Below are 20858 nucleotides of genomic sequence, written 5' to 3' on the forward strand. Positions count from 1 at the left end.
CCTGTCTCATCAGAACGTTGTCGTGCAGAACTCCAGACCAACATTGTTTGAAAATCTGCCACCTTACTTCGGTACTTTTCCCTGAGAATACCTCCTTCCAATTTACTCATCTAATTTCCTGCCTGATGGCTTCATATTTCCCCTTACTCCAGATAAACATTTTCCAAGCTTGCCTGATCCTATCTCTTTCCAATGCTAGTGTAAAGGAGATAGAGTTATGATCACTATCCCCAAGATGCTGTCCCACTGAGAGATCTGATGCCTGTCCAGGTTCATTAGCCAATACCAGATTGAGTACAGCCTCTCGTCTTGTAGGCTTATACACATACTGTGTCAGGAAATCCTCCTGAACACACCTAACAAACTCCTCCCCATCCAAACCCCTTACCCTAGGAATATTCCAATCGATGTTTGGGAAATTAAAGTCTCCCATCATGACAACTCTGTTATTACTACATCTCTCCAGGATCTTTCCCTATCTGCTCCTCAACATCCCTGTTACTATTGGGCGGCCTGTAGAAAACACCCAGTAAAGTTATTGACCTCTTCCTGTTCCGAAGTTCCACCCACAGAGACTCCGTAGACAGTCCCTCCACAGCGTTCTGCTTCTGTACAGCCGTGACACTATCCCTGATCAACAGTGCCACTCCCCCACCTCTTTTGCCTCCCTCCCTGTCTCTTCTGAAGCAGTGTCATCTGCAAACTTGTTCATCATTCCTTGCACATTTTCATCTATATTGTATATAACAAACAATAAGGGCACCAGTACTGATCCTTATGGTACACTGTTTCACACTGGCATCCAGTCAATTGAACAGCCTTCTAGCACTACCCTTTGAGTCCTATTGTTAAGCTGGTTTCTGATTCATTTTACCAAGTTTCCCTGACTTCCATACGCTTTAACCGTCTCAATCAGACTCCCATATGTCAAAAGCTTTTCTATAATCCATATAAACTACATGAACTGAACTTCCCTCATCCACACACTTGATCACATTTGTGAAAAATTTTAACAAATTTATTATGCATGAACTCCCTCTGAAAAAGCTATGCTGACTATTCCTGATTAATCCATGCCTTTCCAAGTGGATACTAATCCTCTCCTTCATAATTTTCTCCAATAGTTTTCCTTCCACTGATGTGAAACTCACTGGTCTATAATTTCTTGGTTCATCTCTACCGTCTTTTTTGATCCTCCAATCCTCTGGCCCTTCCCCCGTGGATAGAGAGGAAGTAAAAATTTGTTTCAGAGCCCCTGCAATTTCTTGCTTCGCTTCCCATAGCAGCTTGGGATGCAATTTATCCAGGCCAGGGAATTTGTCCATTTTTAAGCCTGTCAGAGCCTCCAATACCTGGTACAGTGTATGGTGTCACTGATTTAAGATGGCATGTAATGATGATTTTAAGCATGGCTTCAATATATTTTAACTCTACTTAAGTTCAGAAAATGAAATACTTTTATGAAAGTTTTGTGGCTTAATTGAGTCTTTTATTAAATTATCTTTCCAAGTTTCACTTCTCTTTCAATAAAATACAAATCTCATTCTTTATACTTCAGGTGACATTTTCTTTATATATGCTTTTTGTTTCAGATCTCCGACTGAAATTTTTGACAGGGCTAACATTTATTGTGCTGGTAATAAGGTAGGAGAGAAGTCTGGATGGAAGTAAGCCAGTATCTCAGTTAAATGATAAAGAAATTGTTGGAGCGTATTGGACCATGTAAGGTCCATTTTTCAGATGGCTGTCTAATTCTTGAAATTGCGTCGGTGATGTGGTGCAATTGCTCTGGAAAGGGCTTACATGTTTGCAATTAATAACTGCTGGCACATGCAAATATCAGTCAATGTGCAGTGGTGAACTGATGCCAGCACTGCCCTCTAGGAATACTATGCTCCAGTTTATGCTATGAATTAACAATGCTGTACACAAGTTAAACACATGAAGAAACTATACTGTGGAGGAGGAATTCCTGGCGTGCATATGGAATGATTTTCTGGACCAATATATTGAGTAACCAATTAGAGAACAAGTCTCCTAGTCTGGGTATTGTCTAATGGACGGCTATAATATGATAGGATTTTTCCTCAAGCTGGAGAGTGACATAATTCATTCTGAGACCCAGTCCTGAACCTTAATAAAGGAGACCACGATGGTATGAGGCACGAGTTGGCTGTGATGGATTGGGAAATGTTACTTAAAGGGATAATGGTGGACAGGCAATGGCAAACGTTGCCATTGAATGCAATGGCATTGGATGAATTGCAACTATTGTTCATTTCTATCTGGCACAAAAGAAAAACGGGAAAGGTAACCAAACCTTGGCTTACAAGGGAAATTGGAGAGGATATAAATTTGCCAGGAAAAACAGCAGACGTGAAGATTGGGAGCAGCTTAGAATTCAGCAAAGGAGCATCCAGGGATTGATTAAGAATGGGAAAAATAGACTTTGTAAAAACTGACTGTAAAAGCTTCTGCAACTATGTGATGAGAAAAAGATTGATGAAAACAAATGTAGGTCCCTTATAACCAGAAACAGGGGAATTTATAATGGGGAACAAAGAAATGGTTGACCAACTAAATACATTATTTGGTTCTGTCTTCACAAAGGAGGACATAAATAACATTACAGAAATGTTGGGGAACAGGGTTTAGCGAGAGAGTGGAACTGAACAAAATCACTATTAACAGGGACATGCTGTTAGAGAAATTGATGAGATTGAAGGCTGATAAATCGCCAGGGCCTGATAATCTACATCCCAGATTAATTATGGATGTGCCCCTAGAAATAGTAGTCATCTTTGAAGATTCTATAGACTCTGGAACAGTTCTTATAGTTTGAAAGGTAGCTGATTTAACTCCATTATTTCAAAAGGGTGGTAGAGAGAAAGCGGGGAATTATAGACCATACATCCTGAGATTGGTAGTGAGCAAAAATCTGGACTCTGTTATCAAAGCTTTTGCAGCAGAGTGCTTGGAAAACAGTGGTAAAATCGGACAGATTCAACATGGATCTACAAAAGGCAAATCATTGTTGAAAAATCTACTGGAATTCTTCAAGGATGTAACTTGATGGGAGGAAGCCAGAGAATGTGGTTTATTTGGACTGCCTGAAACAAAATCCCATATAAGAGATTAGCATGTGAAGTTAAAGGGTATTGGCTGGGGAAAGTGTGTTGAACTAGAGAGAAAACTGGTAGACAGGCAGGAAACAAGGATTAAAGAACAAAGAAAATTACAAAGAAAGGAACAGGCCCTTCGGCCCTCCAAGCCTGCACCAACCATGCTGCCCGACTTAACTAAAACCCCCTAACCTTCCAGAAACCATATCCCTTTATGCCCATCCTATATATGTATTTGTCAAGACGCCCCTTAAAAGTCACTACCGTATCCGCTTCCGCTGCCTACCCCAGCAATGACTTCCAGGCATCCACCACCCTCTGTAAAAAAAAACCTGCCTTGTACATCTCCTTTAAATCTTGCCCCTCGCACCTTACACCTATGCTTCCTAGTAGTTGACTTGTCCACCCTGGGAAAAAGCTTCTGACTATCCACTCTGTCCCTGCCCCTCATAGTCTTGTAGACTTCTATCAGGTTGTCCCTCAACTCCGCCATTCCAGTGAGAACAAACCAAGTTTCTTCAGTCTCTCCTCGTAGCTAATGCCCGTCATACCAGACAACATCCTGGTAAATTTTTTCTGGATCCTCTCCAAAGTCTCAACATTCTTCTGGTAGTATAGCGACCAGAATTGAACACTATATTCCGAGTGTGGCCTAACTAAGATTCTATAAAACAGCAGCATGAATTGCCAATTTTTAAACTCAGTGCCCTGGCCGATGAAGGCAAGCATGCCATATGCCTTCTTGACCATCTTCTCTGCCTGCATTGCCACTTTCAGTAACCTGTGTACCTGTATACCCAGATCTCTTTGCCCATCAATACTCCTAAGGGTTCTGCCATTTATTGTATATTTCCTCACATTATCTCACATTTGTCTGGATTAAACTCCATCTGCCATCTCTCCGCCCAAGTCTCCAACCGATGTATATCCTGCCGTATCCTCTGATGGTTCTCATCGCTATCCGCAAATCCACCAACCTTTGTGTCATCTGCAAACTTACTAATCAAACCAGTTACATTTTCCTCCAAATCATTTATATATAATAGCAAAGGTCCCAGCACTGATCCCTGAGGAACGCCACTTGTCACAGCCTTCCATTCAGAAATGCACCTTTCCACTGCTACCCTCTTGTTTTTTTGTCTGAGCCAGTTTTGGTCCAACTTGCCAGCTCACCTCTGATCCCACACGACTTCACCTTCTGCACCATGAGGGACCTTGTCAAAGGCCTTACTGAAGTCCATGTAGGCAACATCCACTGCCCTACCCTCATCAATCATCTTTGTCATTTCTTTGAAAAACTCAATCAAGTTCGTGAGAAACCAACCTTCACATATCCATGTTGCCTCTCATAATACGTCCACTTATTTCCAAGTGGGAATAAATCCTGTCTGGAAGAATCCTCTCCCATAATTTCTCTACCACTGATCTAAGGCTCAATGGCCTGTATTACCTGGATTATTTTTGCTACTCCTCTTAAACAAAGGAACAATATTGGCTATTCTCCAATCTTATAGGACCTCCCTGTAGCCAGTGAGGATACAAAGATTTCTCTCAAGGCCCCAGCAATTTCCTCCCTTGCCTCTCTCAGTATTCTGGGATATATTCCTTCAGGCCCTAGGGACTTGTCTATCTTAATGTTTCTGAAGAACCCCAATTATACCTCCTTTTTGAGCTCAACATGTCTCAAACTATCTATACATCCATTCCCAGACTCATTTGCCAAGTCCTTCTGTTTAGTGAATATTGACACAAAGTACACATTTAATACTTTGCCCATTCCCTCTAGCTCCATACGTAGATTCCCTTGTCCTTGAATAGGCCAACCCTCTCCCTGGTTACCCTCTTGTTCTTTATATATGTATAAAAACCCTTGGGATTTTCCTTAACCCTGCTGGCCAATCTTTTCTCAGACCCCTTTTAGCCCTCCTTACTCCTTGCTTAAGTTTCTTTCGACTTTCCTTGTATTCCACACTTGCTTCGTGTGTTCCCAGCCTCCCAGCTTTGACAATTTCTTCCTTTTTCTCTTTGACTAGGCTCACAATATTTCTTGTTATCCAAGGTTCCCAAAACTTGCCATACTTATTCTTCATCCTTACAGGAATGTGTCAGTCCTGAATCCCTATCAAATTACAGTGTTTATTAGGAATAAACAGATCTTTTTCTGTATGACAGGCAGTGACTTCGTGATACCACAGCGATTGGTGCTAGGATCCCAGCTGTTGAGTGACTGTTGAAAGGCACTTCCCTTGGTTTTCGAAGAATTTCTGAATCCTCAGCCCACTCTAGTGATTTCTTCTCCTCGTCTTGTCAGACTAGATCATCCAGCCTTTTGAGCACCAAAAGATGTATCTCTTCAATCAGAGACTGTACTCGCTCATGCATTCTGTCTGCAAAATAAAACTAACCACTGTCATCAACCCCCCCACCACCTCTACAGACAGGGAGGAGGCCCCCCCCACCTCCCCGAACCATCAGAGCGACACCTCCCATCATGGAGTTATTAGGGGCTTTTCTACCCGACTGCCCCCATCCCTAACAGTTATATTATGTGCACTCTTCCCCTCCCAGGCAAATGTTCCCCATCCTATAGAGGCAAGTTTTACCTCTATTCACAGGCAAGGCCACCTTCCCCTTCATAGCCACATCACTTCCCACTCCCCCTTCGTAGGCAAGCTCACCCCCCCATCCACAGACGTATTAGTGAGAGGCAACATGGTATTGTGAAGTGGAGTTTGTGCCTCATGAACTTGATCGAGTTTTTCAAGGAAATGACAAAGATGATTGATGAGGGTAGGGCCGTGGATGTTGTCTACATGGACTTCAGTAAGGCCTTTGATAAGTAAACCCTTTCACAGGCAAAACCATTCCCCCTTCACAGGCATATGCTACACCCGCTTCACAGGCAGGTCCTTGCCCTCCCCCCCACTTCACAGGCAAGACCTCTCCCCCACCTCCCCTTCACAGGCAAGACCTCTCCCCCACCTCCCCTTCACAGGCAAGACCTCTCCCCCACCTCCCCTTCACAGGCAAGACCTCTCCCCCACCTCCCCTTCACAGGCAAGACCTCTCCCCCACCTCTCCTTCACAGGCAAGACCTCTCCCCCACCTCCCCTTCACAGGCAAGTCCGCTCCCTCCCCCCTCACAGGCGAGTCCTCTCCTCCCCCGCTTTGCGGGCGAGTCCTCTGCTCCCCAGCTTTGCGGGCGCGCCCCCATTTCTCACTTCAAAGGGGCGAATCCCTTACACCTCCCGCTTCATTGGCAAGTCTCCCCCTCCCCGACTTTCAGCCATGTTACTCCCCTTTCACAGCTTTGTATTTTCCCCACCACCATCTCCCACATCCTCCCTTACATGACACACCTCCCTCCCCCCATTCTCCCCTTTACTGTCAAGTCTCTTCCCCTCCCCCCAAAAACCTCCCCCCTTTTCATGGGCAAGTGCCCTCCCCCTCCCACTTAGAACGTAGAACATAGAAAAACTACAGCACAAACTGGCCCTTTGGCCCACAAGTTGCACCGAACATATCTCTACCTACTAGGCTTACCTATAACCCTCAATCCTACTAAGTCCCATGTACTCATCCAGAAGTCTCTTTAAAAATCTGCCTCCTCCACCACCACCGATGGCAGCCGATTCCACGCACCCACCACCCTCTGAGTGAAAAACTTACCCTTAACATCACCTCTGTACCTACTCCCCAGCACCCTAAACCTGTGTCCTCTTGTGGCAGCAGTTTCAGCCCTGGGAAAAAGCCTCTGAGAATCCACCCTCTCAACATCTTATACACCTCTATCAGGTCACCTCTCATCCTTCGTCTCTGCAGGGAGAAAAGACCAAGCTTTCTCAACCTATCCTCATAAAGCATGCCACCCAATCCAGGCAACATTCTTGTAAATGTCCTCTGCACCCTTTCAATGGCTTTTCAACATCCCTTTCAACATCCTTCCTATAATGAGGCGACCAGAACTAAGCACAGTACTCCAAGTGGGGTCTGACCAGGTCCTATACAGCTGCAGCATTATCTCCCGACTCCAAAACTCAATTCCTCGGTTGATGAAGGCCAGTACACCATACACCTTCTTAACCACATCCTCTACCTGTGAAGCCAATTTGAGAGTCCTATGAATCTGGACCCTAAGATCCTTCTGATCTTCCACACTGCTAAGAGTCTTACCCTTAATATTATATTCTTTCATCCCACTTGACCTACCAAAATGAACCACCACACACTTATCCGGGTTGAAGTCCATCTGCCACTTCTCCACCCAGTCTTGCATCCTATCAATGTCACGCTGCAACTTCTGACATCCCTCCAATCCATCCACAACACCTCCAACCTTCGTGTCATCGGCAAACTTATCAACCCATCCCTCCACTTCCTCATCCAGATCATTTATAAAAATCACAAACAGCATGGTTCCCAGAACAGATCCCTGGGGCACTCCACTGGTGACCGACCTCCATGCAGAAAAAGATCCATCTACAACCACTCTCTGCCTTCTGTGGCAAGTCAGTTCTGGATCCACAAAGTGACATCCCCTTGGATCCCAATCCCCCCTCACTTTCTCAATAAGCCTTGCATGGGGGACCTTATCAAATGCCTTTCTGAAGTCCATATAAACCACATCTACTGCTCTTCGTTTGTCAATGTGTTTAGTCACATCTTCAAAATACTCAACCAGGCTCGTAAGGCATGATCTGCCTTTGACAAAGCCGTGCTGACTTTTGATCAGACTAAACTTCTCTAAATGTTCATAAATCGTGTCCCTCAGGATCTTCTCCATCAACTTACCAACCACTGAGGTTAGACTCACCAATCGATAATTTCCTGGGCTATCCCTATTCCCTTTCTTGAATATAGGAAACACATCCGCAATCCTCCGAACCTCTCCCATCTCCATCGATGACGCAAAGATCATCACCAGAGGCTGTTCATGGGCAGGTCCCCTAACCCCTACATAGGTAAGTTCCGCCCCTCCCCACTCCTCCCCCCCATGTAATTCCCCTCTCCCCACCTTCGGGTAAGTCTCCTCCCCCGCCTTGCAGGCAACCCCCCTTCGCGAGCAAGCCTCCTCCCCCTCCCCCCCTTCACGGGCAAGCCTCCCCCTCCCCCCTTCGTGGGCAAGCCTCACCACCCCCCTTTTCATGGGCAAGCCTCACCCTCCCTTTGTGGGCAAGCCTCACCCTCCCCCTCCCCCCTTTGCAGGCAAGCCTCCCCCTCCCCCTCACCCCTTCGCGGGCAAGCCTCACCCTCCCCCCCACTTCCACGGTCAAGCCTCATCCTCCCCCCCACTTCCGCGGTCAAGCCTCATCCTCCCCCCGCCTTCGCGGTCAAGCCTCATCCTCCTCCCTTTTCGTGGGCAAGCCTCATCCTCCCCCCCCCTTTCGCGGTCAAGCCTCATCCTCCTCCCTTTTCGCGGGCAAGCCTCATCCTCCCCCCCTCCCTTTTGCGGGCAAGCCTCATCCTCCCCCCCTTTCGCGGGCAAGCGTCATCCTCCCCCCCTTTCACGGTCAAGCCTCATCCTCCTCCTCTTTCACGGGCAAGCCTCTTAACTCCACCACTTAACAGGCAAGTCACTCCCCCCTCATGGCTATGTCTCTTCCCCCCTTCCATCTCATATGTCTCCTTTACCTTGTAAGCTTCTCTCTTCCCCATTCTCTCCCCCCCCCCCTCAATTCTCCTCCTTTACTGTCAAATCTCTTCCCCAGCCCCCCCAACACCCTTCACCCCTCTCAGGCAATTCTCCCTCCCATCCTCAGGCAGGACTTCCCCCTTCACAGGCAAGTCCCCCCCACTTCCCTTCACAGCCACGTCTCCTTCCTTCCTCCCCGCCCCCACCGCCACCACACCCCCTCACAGGCAATTCTCCCTCCCATGCTCTGGCATGTCACCACCCTCCTCTCCACAGGCAAATCCCCCTAGATTCACATGCAAGTCACCCACTTCCCCATCTCCACAGACAAATCCCCTCCTGCTTCCCTCTCCACAGGCAATTCCCCTCCCCACTGCACAGGCATGTTTTTCTCTCTCTCTCAGCTCCACAGGCTAGTCCCTACCTCTTCACTGGCAGGTCACCATCGCTTCCCACCCTACTTCATCCCCACCAAATAACAAGCAAATCCTCTCCTCCACAGGCAAGTTCTTCCACCCTCTGCCCACTTCACTGCGACAGCCTCCATCCCCTTCACAGACAAGTCTCCCGCACTTCACAGATGAATATTCCCCCCATCTTAACAGACAAGTCATAGAAACTCTACAGTGCAGAAGGAGTCCATTTGGCCCATTGAGCCTGCGCTGACAGAGTACTTCACCCAGGCCCACACGTTTACCATGAGCAATCCACTTAACCTGCACATCTTTGGACTGAAGCACCCGGAACTAACAAAGGGAAAATGTGCAAACCCCACACAGTCACCCGAGCAATTGAATCCTTGGCTCTGTGAGGCAACAGCTAATCACTGTGCCACCATGCCGCCAAATCTCTTCCCACTTCACAGATTAGTTCCTCCCATCCCCACTAAGAAACTGAGGGATTAAAGAAAAGGATGGTTAAAGTAATAAAAATTTGCACCACTTCTTACAACCATCAATTGTTTCAGTCCCATAGCTTCAGTGATGCCCTTTTCAACGATAGCTGACATTGTCTCCTTACTGAGGGCTAAAATTCTGAGGGACACTTATGCTCCTTTAGTCCATTGCTGCTGCTGGCTGTTACGCGCCAATCTCTTCTGCAGTAAAGGGAGAACTATTTCAAGAGTGTTCTTCAATGTGTTTGAATGATTTGGCTGCCATGATTGTCTCTTTTTTTTTCAGCATTGTAATATTATACCTGAGGTTTGGAGCAAAGGTGCTGCAAGATAACTTTGTAGCTGAGCTTTCAACTCATTATCAGAACTATATCCTTTAATGTATTTCAGCTTGCTTCTGGCAGTGGTTAATGCTTAGACTACACTAAAAAAAGGATTATGATGTAACACTAGCTAATGTGGCTGCATAAAGATACCAAGCCTCTACAAGTTTAGTATGTAATTTGAGTAATTCCATTTAGAAAGAGTCAGTGGAATAAGATTATATTTATTTGCTCTTAATTGAACAGAGAAAAAATTCCTAAAGGACAAAGATTTGCAGTGGAACCTGGAAACTAGGATCCAATGATGTACGGTGGGAGTGAGGAGGGGGGGTGGTGTGGGGGGGTCATTGTTGGGACAGTGCAGTACGGGCACAGTGGTCAGTCTAAGCTCAGACAAATCATTAACCATCTGTAAGAAATCTCTTGCAGAAGGATAGTTTGACAGGACGCACTTGTATGTAAATTCAATTACCACCCCCTGGTATTTTGGATAAGTCAAGAAAGCTGCATTTTTAACTTTTCAGATATATTTATGAATATTTCCTTGTTCCTAAAAGTGCCTTCTGTCTGTTTTCTTGTGTTGAGTCAATGCCTATTGTCACATGGTGTGTTTTACATTTTAATGAATTATTTTTAATATTGTAGTACAGTGTGTTTGATTCACTTCCTTTACTAAGGCTACCAGCTGAATTTTTATCTTTCTATGGCCTGTTGAACTACTACCTGTATACATTGGCGTATGTTTATTCACCTTCGAAGAATGCTGTGTATGGTATGTGAAACTTTTTATGTGTGCGTTGGTGTTTGGTTAATTTTTGAATAAACGTTGTTACAGATATGATGCTGAGAATTTTTCAAACTGCTATATTATGTCCAAAAAAAATCCAAAAGCAAATAGGTATCTTTCGGTTGAAATTAACAATTGATTGGATTGGTTGAATGAACAGACTTTCGTTGTATTGATAATGGCTATTTGGGACAATGATTAAATTTCTGCCTTTAATAAAAGAAAAGCACTTGCATTTTGTACAGTTCAATAATGCACATAAATGGACTGTGAAGTCGGTGCATTTGAAGTGTAATCACCATTATAATTTAGGGAAAGAGACCAGTGTACCTTATGAAATTAATAGTAAGAAAAAACTTGGCTTGTATTTCCTTTAAGTTTAGACAGTGAACTAATTGAGATGTTTAAAATAATTTATCAGTAGATAAATACAGTTTTTCTGATGGGGAATATATAGGTAACAGCATAATATTACAGTTAGGTATTTGTGGGGGACATGGTGGCACTGTGATTAGCACTGCTGCCTCACAGCGCCAGGGACCCAGGTTCAAAAACAGCCTTGAGTGACAGTCTGTGTGGAGGTTGCATGTTCATCCAGTGTCTGTGTGGGTTTTCTCCAGGTGAGAAAAGGATAAATAGGGTAGTCACAAGGACTTTAAACTAGCAATTGGGTGGCGGGGGTGGGGGGAGAAAGAGTAAAACTACGGGAAGTATAACAATTAATGGGAAGCAAAGCATGTGAGGAGGAGGTTTTAACTACATCAAAAGTTAGGAAAAAAGTTAAAACGGAGGAGTACTCAGGAGATGTTATTAATAGAGATGTTAGGATTAGAAAAGAAAGTACAAAAGCTAGCATAAGGGCACTTTTTTCTGAATGTTCATAGCATTCGAAATAAAGTAAATGAGTTGACAGCAAATATTATTGCAAATGAGTATGATTTAATGGCCATTACTGAGAAATAGTTGCAGGATGCTCACTTTTGGGAGTTAAATATCCATGGGTATCAGACTATTTGGAAGTACAGACAGGAAGGTAAGGGAGGTGTTGTAGCTTTAATATTTAATGATGACATCAGGGTGGTAGTGAAAGATGATATAAGTTCTAAGGAGAAAAGCGTTGAATCCATTTGGGTGGAAATTAGAAATAGTAAGGAGAAGTCACTGATAGGTATAGTCTACAGGTCACCTGGTAATAAAATCATAGTGAGGTGAGCAATTAACAAAGAAATAACTGATGCACGTAAAGATGGTATAACAATTGTCATGGAGGATTTTAAACTATATGTTGATTGGTCAAACCAGGTCAGTCAAGGCAGCCGTGAGGAGTTCATAGATTGTATCTGTGATAGTTTCCTCGAACAGTATGTAATGGAACCTACTATGGAGTAAACTATCTTAGACCTGTGTAATGAGACAGGAATAATTAATGATCTCACAGTTAGGAATCCTCTCAGAAGGAGTGATCACAGTATGGTTGAATTTAAAATACAGATGGAGCGGGAGAAGGTAAAATCTAATATCAGCATCTTGTGCTTAAATAAAGGAGACTACAATGAGATGAGAGAGGAGTTGGCAAAGGTAGATTGGGAGCAAAAACTTTATAGAACATAGAACACTACAGCACAAACAGGCCCTTCGGCCCACGAGTTGCGCCGATCACATCAACTCCTATCTATAACCCCCAATCCCATAAAACCCCATATACTCATCCAGAAGACCCCAGCGAGTTCGCCTCCACCACCACTGACGGCAGCCGATTCCATTCACTCACCACCCTCTGTGTGAAAAACTTACCCCTAACATCACTTCTGTACTTTCCTCCCCGCACCTTAAACCTGTGTCCTCTCGTAGCGACCATTTCAACCCGGGGAAATAGCCTCTGAGAATCCACCCTATCTATTCCTCTCAACATTTTATAAACCTCTATCAGGTTGCCTCTCAACCTACGTCTCTCCAGGGAAGACAGTGGGACAGTGGAGGACTTTCAAAGCGATTTTTCAGAGTGCTCAGCAAAACTATACACCAGTGATAAGGAAGGACTATAGAAAAAGGGATAATCAGCCATGGATGTCTGTGGAAACAAAGGAGGGTATCAAGCAAAGGTTAGTGGGAAACTAGGGGATTGGGGAATCTTTAATGGTCAGCAGAAAGCCATGAGCAAGCAATAAAGAAAAGATAGATTATGAGAGTGATATCTTCTCAAGGACAACTAGGATGGGCAATAAATGCTGGCCATTTGTGTCTTCACAGTGGAAGACCCACAAATAACATGCCAAAAATTGATGACAAGGAGGCTATGACAGGTGAGGACCTAGAAATAATCATTATCAGTGAAGAGGTATTGCTGGTCAAACTAATAGAACTAAAGGTAGACAAGTTTCCTGGCCCTGATGGAATGCAGCCCAGGGTACTAAAAAAGATGGTGAGTGAAATAGCAAATGCACCAGTGGTAATTTACCAAAATTTGCTGCATTCTGGGGTGGCTCCACAGAATGGAAAACAGCAAATGTGATGTCACTGTTTAAAAAAGGAGATAGACAAAAGGCAGGTTACTATTGGCTGGTTAGCTTAACTTCTGTAGTAGGGAAAATCTTGAATTTATCATCAAGGAAGAAATAGCAAGATATCTGGATTGAAATTGTCCTATTAGGAAGATGCAGCATGGGTTCATAAAAGGCAGATCATGTTTAACTAATTTACTGGAATTCTTTGAGGACATTATGAGCGTGCTGGATGATGGGAAACCTGTGGATGTGGTTTATCTGAATTTCCAGCAGGTAATTAAGAAGGCAAATGGAATTTTGTCCTTCATTGCTAGAGGGAGGTTATGCTGCAGCTGAATAAAGTGCTGATGAGGCACAGTACAGGACAGTTTTGATCTCCTTAATTGAGAAAGGATATACTAGCACTGGAGGGCGTGCAGAGAAAATTCACTAGGTTAATTCTGGAGTTGAGAGGGTTGGCTTATGAGGAGAGACTGAGTAGACTGGGACTATGCTCTTTGGAATGCAGAAGAATGAGGGGAGATCTTATATAAAATTATGAAGGCGATAGATAAGATAGAAGTAGGGAGATTACGTCCACTGGTGGGTGAAACTAGAACTAGGGGCACGGCCTCAAAATAAGGGGAGTAGATTTAAGACTGAATTGAGGAGGAACTTCTTCTCCCAAAGGATTGTGAAACTGTGGAATTTCCTGCCCAGTGAAGCTGTTGAGGCCACTTCATTGAATGTTTTTAAAGCAAAGATAGATATTTTGAAAGTAAAGAAATTAAGGGTTATGGTGAGCGGGCAGGTAAGTGGAGCTGAGTCCACAAAAAGATCAGCCATGATCTTATTGAATAGCGGGACAGGCTTGAGGGGCCAGATTTCCTACTCCTGCTCCTCGTTCTTACGTAAGGTGACATCCACAAAGGGAAGTTGATTGATGAATGCTGGTGAGAATTTTTTGGACCTGGTCAGAAACAAGTCTTCAGTTTATTTCTAGTAGTTTTAGATAGTAATCTACCAAAGAAGGCTTCACTTCTGTTAAATGCATGTTGTACACCAATGTGGTAATCCATGTTCGTGTTCTGGATAACCACTGTGCAGAAAGTGTTGTCTGTTGGAGGGGCTTGAGGTTCAATTTTGGATCTTAAGCAGCAGCTAGTGACTCAGCAGTGCATCCGTGAGTTCTGTGGATTGCATTTTGCAAGAAGTTGTCATCCATCCCCCACCCTGGCTTCAAAATGTGTAGACAGAGAAGGACTGGGTGATCAACAGACCAGTGTTCAGTTCTAGTACTGGTGAGCATGATGGTCCCTCTGTGGAGAGCAGCCAGTGCCCAGTTGGCAGAGCCATGGAAGACTCAGGTATGCAGGAGGATAGAGGGAGGTTAGAAAATAAATAATAATGTGATTCAATAGATCAGGGGTTTCTGCAACTGTAGTTCCAGGCTTGAATGCTGTCTCACCATGCTGTTGATTTGTAGATCCAGAGATGAGGGGGTTAGACTATGAAGAGAGACTAAATAGACTGGGTCTGTACTCGTTGGAGTTTAGAAGGATGAGGGGGGATCTTATAAAGATGTATGAGATAATGAAGGGGATGGATAGGGTAGAGGTAGAGAGATTCTTCCCGCTCAGAGAGGACAACAGGACTACAGGGCACAGCCTCAAGATAAGGGGGGTGCAGTTTAGAACAGAGTTGAGGAGGAACAGTTCTCTGCCAGTTGAAGTGGTGGAGGCTACCTCGCTAAATATATTTAAGACATGGGTAGATAGGTTTTTGGTAGGCAAGGGAATTAAGGGTTATGGGGAGAAAGTGGGAAAGTGGAACTGAGCCACTTCAGATCAGCCATGATCTTATTGAATGGCAGGGCAGGCTCAAAGGGCTAGATGGCCTACTCCTGCTCCTACTACTTATGTTCTTAACCTCAAAGGACCTCTACATTACACTTAGTGTGAGGCACTGTAGTGAATAAAGAAGCAAGAGGATACTGCAGGTGATTGCATGGCAGAAATAATGGTGCAGAAGCAGTACTTTAGGTTCCTGGCCAAATAAATAAGGCACCGGGAAAAGTGGGTCTTGTAGAAACCATAATAACTTGCACATCATCAGAACCAGAACCAATATTGTCGAGAGGTTTGCTTCTGTTGTTGGGAAAATTTAAACAGGCTTGGCGGGGTATGAGAATCTGAGTGTGGATTAAGAGGGAGAGAAATAAAAATGGAAATGGAAGGCAGATTATTTGGTAAATATTTAAGGCAGATGAAACAAAGGTTTGGAAATAAACCACAAAGGTACTTAATGGTATATACTTCGATGCAAGAAGTCTAATAGGCTGAGGATACAGATAATACTTCTGGGGTAATATCACAGTTATTACTGAAATATGGATTACAAAGGGCAGAAATGAATACCTCTTCTAATAGTTTTAAATGCCCTGAACCATGAGGACAGTGTAGAACTTCAAAAGGCCATATACATGTTGATGGAATGGACTGACAGGGACATACTGACGAAGGACCAGCGCTCCGAAAGCTGGTGGCTTTTGCTACCCAATAAACCTGTTGAACTTTAACCTGGTGTTGAGAGACTTCTTACTATATTTACCCCAGTCCAATGCTGGCATCTCCACATCGTGACATGTATTAATATACAGTGAAATGATTTGTTTCTTGTATGCTATACAAAGCACACCATTTATAGAGAAGGAAAGGAGAAAGTGCAGAATATAGTCATATCTAGGGTGTAGAGAAAGATCGACTTAGTGCGAGAATTGTCCATTCAAAGGTCTGATGGCAACAGGTGTTGTAAAAATCAGTCTGTTTTAACCCTTATACGGTGGACAAATAACTTTGAGTGGACGTCTTATTAGTACAAACAATATTTATTTAAACCCACACAATCAATAATCACCCACCCGACCAACAATAAGTTATCTTACAGAAAATACTAGAATTCGAGTACAATACAAGACCTTGACTTAACTTTGCGTGACTGACAAGTACCCAAACAGATATTGGCCTTTATCTCTGCGCTGGTCTTGGTAGTTTTCTGCGTAGTTTGGTCCTTTGGTCCGGTCTGGCATTCTGGCTGTGGTCTTCCTTCCTTCCTTCTCAGGTGTGGTGGCTCTCCTCTTGCTGGCGATGTTCACCATTGTTGCAGCTCGTTCGTGTAGTCCGAGAGAGAGAGATTCCTGGTTATGCAGCACTCTTTATACCCCGTTTTGTTTCAAGCCCCTTTTTGGCCATTGCCAATAATCAATCAGGACTTGATCACCCTGATCGATAAGAGTCCAATCAGGTGCTACAACACTGATCTCTGGGTGTGTCCCCAGCGGCCATGTCTGTAGGTGTTAGAGGCACATATGTCACATACTTTCCTCCTAAATAAGGATTCAAGGTGCCTTTACGTCTGGCACACAACCCAGTGTGATCAGAAAGTCTCTTTCATCCTGGAGATGGCCTATATCCTGTGTATTCACTCATCAGGGTTGCAGCCTGTTTGTCTGTCTTTAAACTGCAGCCTGTTGGTATAGTTTCTTGCCCAATTGTCCCAGAGTGCTTTACAAAATGCCATTTTAGATGGCCTATTTGGCTACACTGGGAAGAAGCTGTTTTTGAGTTGGTTTGTACGTGACATCAGACTTCTGTGTCTTTCTCCCAACAGAAGAAGATGGAAGAGAGTAGTCTGGGGTGCGTGAGTCCTTAAGTATGCTGACTGCTTTTCCAAGGCCGCGGAAAGTATAGACAGAGTCAGTGGATGGGAGGCTGGTTTGCGTGATGGGCAAACCATTCACGACCTTTTGTAGTTTCTTGCGGTTTTGGGCAGAGCACGAGCCATACCAAGCTGTGATACAACAGAAAGGATACTTTCTATGGTGCATCTGTAAAAGTTGATGAGAGCTGTAGTGGACATGCCAAATTTCCTTAGTCTTCTGAGAGAGTAGAGGCATCGGTGGGCTTTCTTGACTATAGTATTGGCATGGGGGGACCAGGACAGGTTGTTAGTGACCTGGATGCCTAAAAACATGAAGCTGTTGTTGTAAAAATCAGCCTGTTTTAACCCTTATACGGTGGACAAATAACTTTGAGTAGACGTCTTATTAGTACAAACAATATTTATTTAAACCCCCACAATCAATAATCACCCACCCGACCAACAATAAGTTATCTTACAGAAATGCTAGAATTCAAGTACAATACAAGACCTTGACTTAACTGTGTGTGACTGACAAATACCCAAACAGATACTGGCCTTTATCTGTGTGCTGGTCTTGGTAGTTGTCTGCGTAGTCTGGTCCTTTAGTCTGGTGTGGTACCCTGGCTCTGATCTTCTTTCTTTCCTCCCTTCTCAGGTGTGGTGGCTCTCCATCGTTGTAGCTTGTTCGTGGGGGTCCGAGAGAGAGAGAGAGATTCCTGGTTGTGCAGCATCCTTTATGCCCCGTTTGGTTTCACGCCCTTTTTTTGGCCATTGCCAATCAATCGATCAGGACTTGATCACCCTGATCGATAAGAGTCCAATCGGGTGCTACCACACCGATCTCTGGGTGTGTCCCTGGCAGCCATGCCTGTATGTGTTGTAGGCACATAGGTCACATACCTTCCTCCTAAATAAGGATTCACGGTGCCTTTGCGTCTGGCACACAACCCAGTGTGACCAGAAAGTCTCTTTCATCCTGGAGATGGCCCATATCCTGTGTATTCACTCATCAGGGTTGCAGCCTGTTTGTCTCTGTCTTTAAACTGCAGCCTGTCGGTTTAGTTTCTTGCCCAGTTATCCCAGAGTGCTTTACAAAACGCCATTTTAGATGGCCTGTTTGGCTACACTGTCGACCATTTCTACTTCATCCCCATTGATGTAGTCAGGGGCATGTTCTCCACTACGCTTCCTGAAGACAATTACTATCTCCTTAATTTTGTTGACATTGAGGGAGAGATTATTGGCATTGCACCAATTTACCAAATTCAAAGAGGGGAGAGTTAATGAAGCATGTAGCTCTGGGCTCCATCGGTAGGGGCATAGGGTACGAAAGCATGGCTGTTATGGTAAACTGTTATAAAACAGTAGTGCACCACATTTTAGTAAACACATGAAGGAATTAGAGAGGATACAAAAAAGATTTATGAAAATGGTTCCGGGGCGAGGAACTTCAGTTGCATAGGTTGGAGAAGAGAAGATCAAGAAACTATTTGATAGAGGTATTCAAAACCACAAGGTTTTGGATATAATAGAGGCAGAGACTGTTGCCATGCTACAGTGACACAGTGGTTAGCACTGTTGCCTCACAATGCCAAGGACTCTGGTTCAATTCCAGACTTGGGTCACTGTCTCTGTGGGATTAGCATATTCTCTCCATGTCGGCGTGGATTTCCTCTGGTACTCCTGTTTCCCCCCACAGTGTAAAGATGTGCAGATTAGGTGGCTTGTCCATGCTAATGTGCCCCTTCATGTCTCAAGATTAGCGGGATTTGTGGGGTAAGTAAGTTTAAAGTTTGTTTATTATTGTCGCAAGTAGGCTTACATTAATATTGCAATGAAATTACCGTGAAAATCCCCTAGTTGCCACACTCCAGTGCCTGTTCGGATGTACTGAGGGAGGAGTTAGCATGGCCAGTGCATCTAACCAGTACGTCTTCTGGACTGCGGAAGGAAACGGAATCACCCAGAAGAAACCCACTCAAAAACAGGAAGAATGTGTAGACTCCGCACAGACAGTGACCCAAGCTGGGAATTGAATCTGGATCCCTGGCGCTGTGAGGCAGCAGTTCTAACCACTGTGTCACCGTGCTGCCCATCTAAATGTGTAGACTCCGCACAGACAGTGACCCAAGCTGGGAATTGAATCTGGATCCCCGGCGCTGTGAGGCAGCAGTTCTAACCACTGTGTCACCGTGCTGCCCATCTAAATGGGGTTATGGTATAAGCCTGGATAACACTTGATGAGCCGAATGGCACTGTAGGGATTCTATGATTAGTGGAAGGATTGAGAATCAGAGGACAAAAATTTAGGATAATTGCTATAACCAACAATGCCAACACAATGGTAAGGAAAACCTTTTGAACCAGTGAATAGAGTCATAGAGGTTTACATCATGGAAACAAGCCCTTCAGTCCAACTTTCCATGCTGCCCAGTTTTTATCAATAAGCTAGTCCTAATTGCCCACGTTTGGCTCATATCTTTCTATACCAATTTTACCCATGTAACTATCTAAATGCTTTATAAAAGACAAAATTTCACCCGCCTCCACTACAACCTCTAGCAACTCATTCCAGAAACTCACCACACTCTGTATGAAAAAAAATGCCCCTTTAGAACCTTTTGTATTTCTTCCCTTAAACCTATGATGATAAATGAGGGAAAGTGTGCAGTTGAAGTTACAGTGTGGGGTGAAGGTTGCGTGGTGTTGGACGAAGGTTTGGTGCGGAAACAGGGAGTTCACATCTGAAACTGAGTGCTGCTTAGCTAATTGAGTGTGATTTTGGAGTTGGGTGGAAACAGGGAGTTTAAGTTGTAGGTCGTAAGTTAAAAGGAGATGAGTAGCCATTAAACTTGCTTTCATGCTTAACTTAATTAGTTATTTAATTGGAAAATTTAAAGCTGCATTTTAGTTAATGCATTCCTGAAACAGGAGCCCAGCAAAGTTACACAGACAGCAAAAGAACATCTGACCTAAAGAACAGCTCACAAGCAACCGAGGAATTTACTGTACTTGGTGAAAGTGAGATCATGCTATTTCTTATTGTGTCGTCAGAGGCTTCAAAGATCGAACGTCACCATCAACAAAAACAGGTCCTGAAACAGGAGCCAGCTGAGTCAGTTCACAGCTGAAACTCTGGCTGATTAATTGTACAACTGGTTCAAACCAGTTCCAGGGCATTGGAAGTAGAAATCTATAAAAACAGAGATCAGTAAGTGTTGCTCTGTCTGCACTGTGACTGCTGCTTGACTAATTGAGAGCACTTTTTGAGTTGTGTGGGAACAGGGAGCAGAGGCTACAAGGGAGAGTGCTGATTGGTAAGTAGCGGGTCAGGTTGGTAAGTCTGTACAACTTTTATCACTTTTTATGGTTGGAAACTACATATTGTAGTTTAAATCAGTAAGGGCTGGAATTGGTTGGATGAAGATGAGGAAAGAAGGGTTTAATTAGCGCTAAATTTAGTAACTATTTATTTTGAAGTGATTGATTAACAATAGAAATCTCAGTCAGTGGGATGTAGTGCTCTGTCAAATGTGGGAGTTCCATGATGCTTCCAGCATTCTGGATGGCTACATCTTCCGGAAGTGCATCGAATGGCAGCTCTTCACAGATTATGCAGTTTGGTTGGAGCAACAGTTGGATGCACTTAAGAGCATGCAGGTGGCTGAAAGCGTCATGGACAGGAGTTATAGAAACATGGTCACACCTAAGGTGCAGGCAGATGGATGAATCACTGCCAGAAAGGGCAGGCAGTCAGTGCAGGAATACCCTGTGGCTGTCCCCCTCTCTAACAGGTATACCACTTTGGATACTGTTGGGAGAGATGGCCTATCGGGGAAAACAACAGCAACAGCCAGTGCATAACAGCCAGTTATGGGCGGCACGGTAGCACAGTGGTTAGCACTGCTGCTTCA

The 20858-nt window shown here is 44.3% G+C and overlaps 1 protein-coding gene across 3 annotated transcripts in view; it reads left to right on the forward strand.

Annotated features, from left to right (window-relative positions):
* Positions 1–20858, forward strand: part of tmem181 (transmembrane protein 181) — a 214792-nt gene that overhangs the window by 145569 nt on the left and 48365 nt on the right. For all 3 annotated transcript variants that reach the window (XM_080200317.1, XM_080200318.1, XM_080200319.1), the window contains 3 exons: positions 1593–1644; positions 9936–10018; positions 10655–10744. In XM_080200317.1, the coding sequence (XP_080056443.1) occupies positions 1593–1644; positions 9936–10018; positions 10655–10744 (225 nt within the window). The remainder of the gene's footprint in view (positions 1–1592; positions 1645–9935; positions 10019–10654; positions 10745–20858) is intronic.

Source organism: Carcharhinus amblyrhynchos, chromosome 12, assembly GCF_965287045.1.
Source record: "Carcharhinus amblyrhynchos chromosome 12, sCarAmb.v2.hapA, whole genome shotgun sequence".
In the NCBI taxonomy this organism is placed as follows: Eukaryota; Metazoa; Chordata; class Chondrichthyes; order Carcharhiniformes; family Carcharhinidae; genus Carcharhinus; species Carcharhinus amblyrhynchos.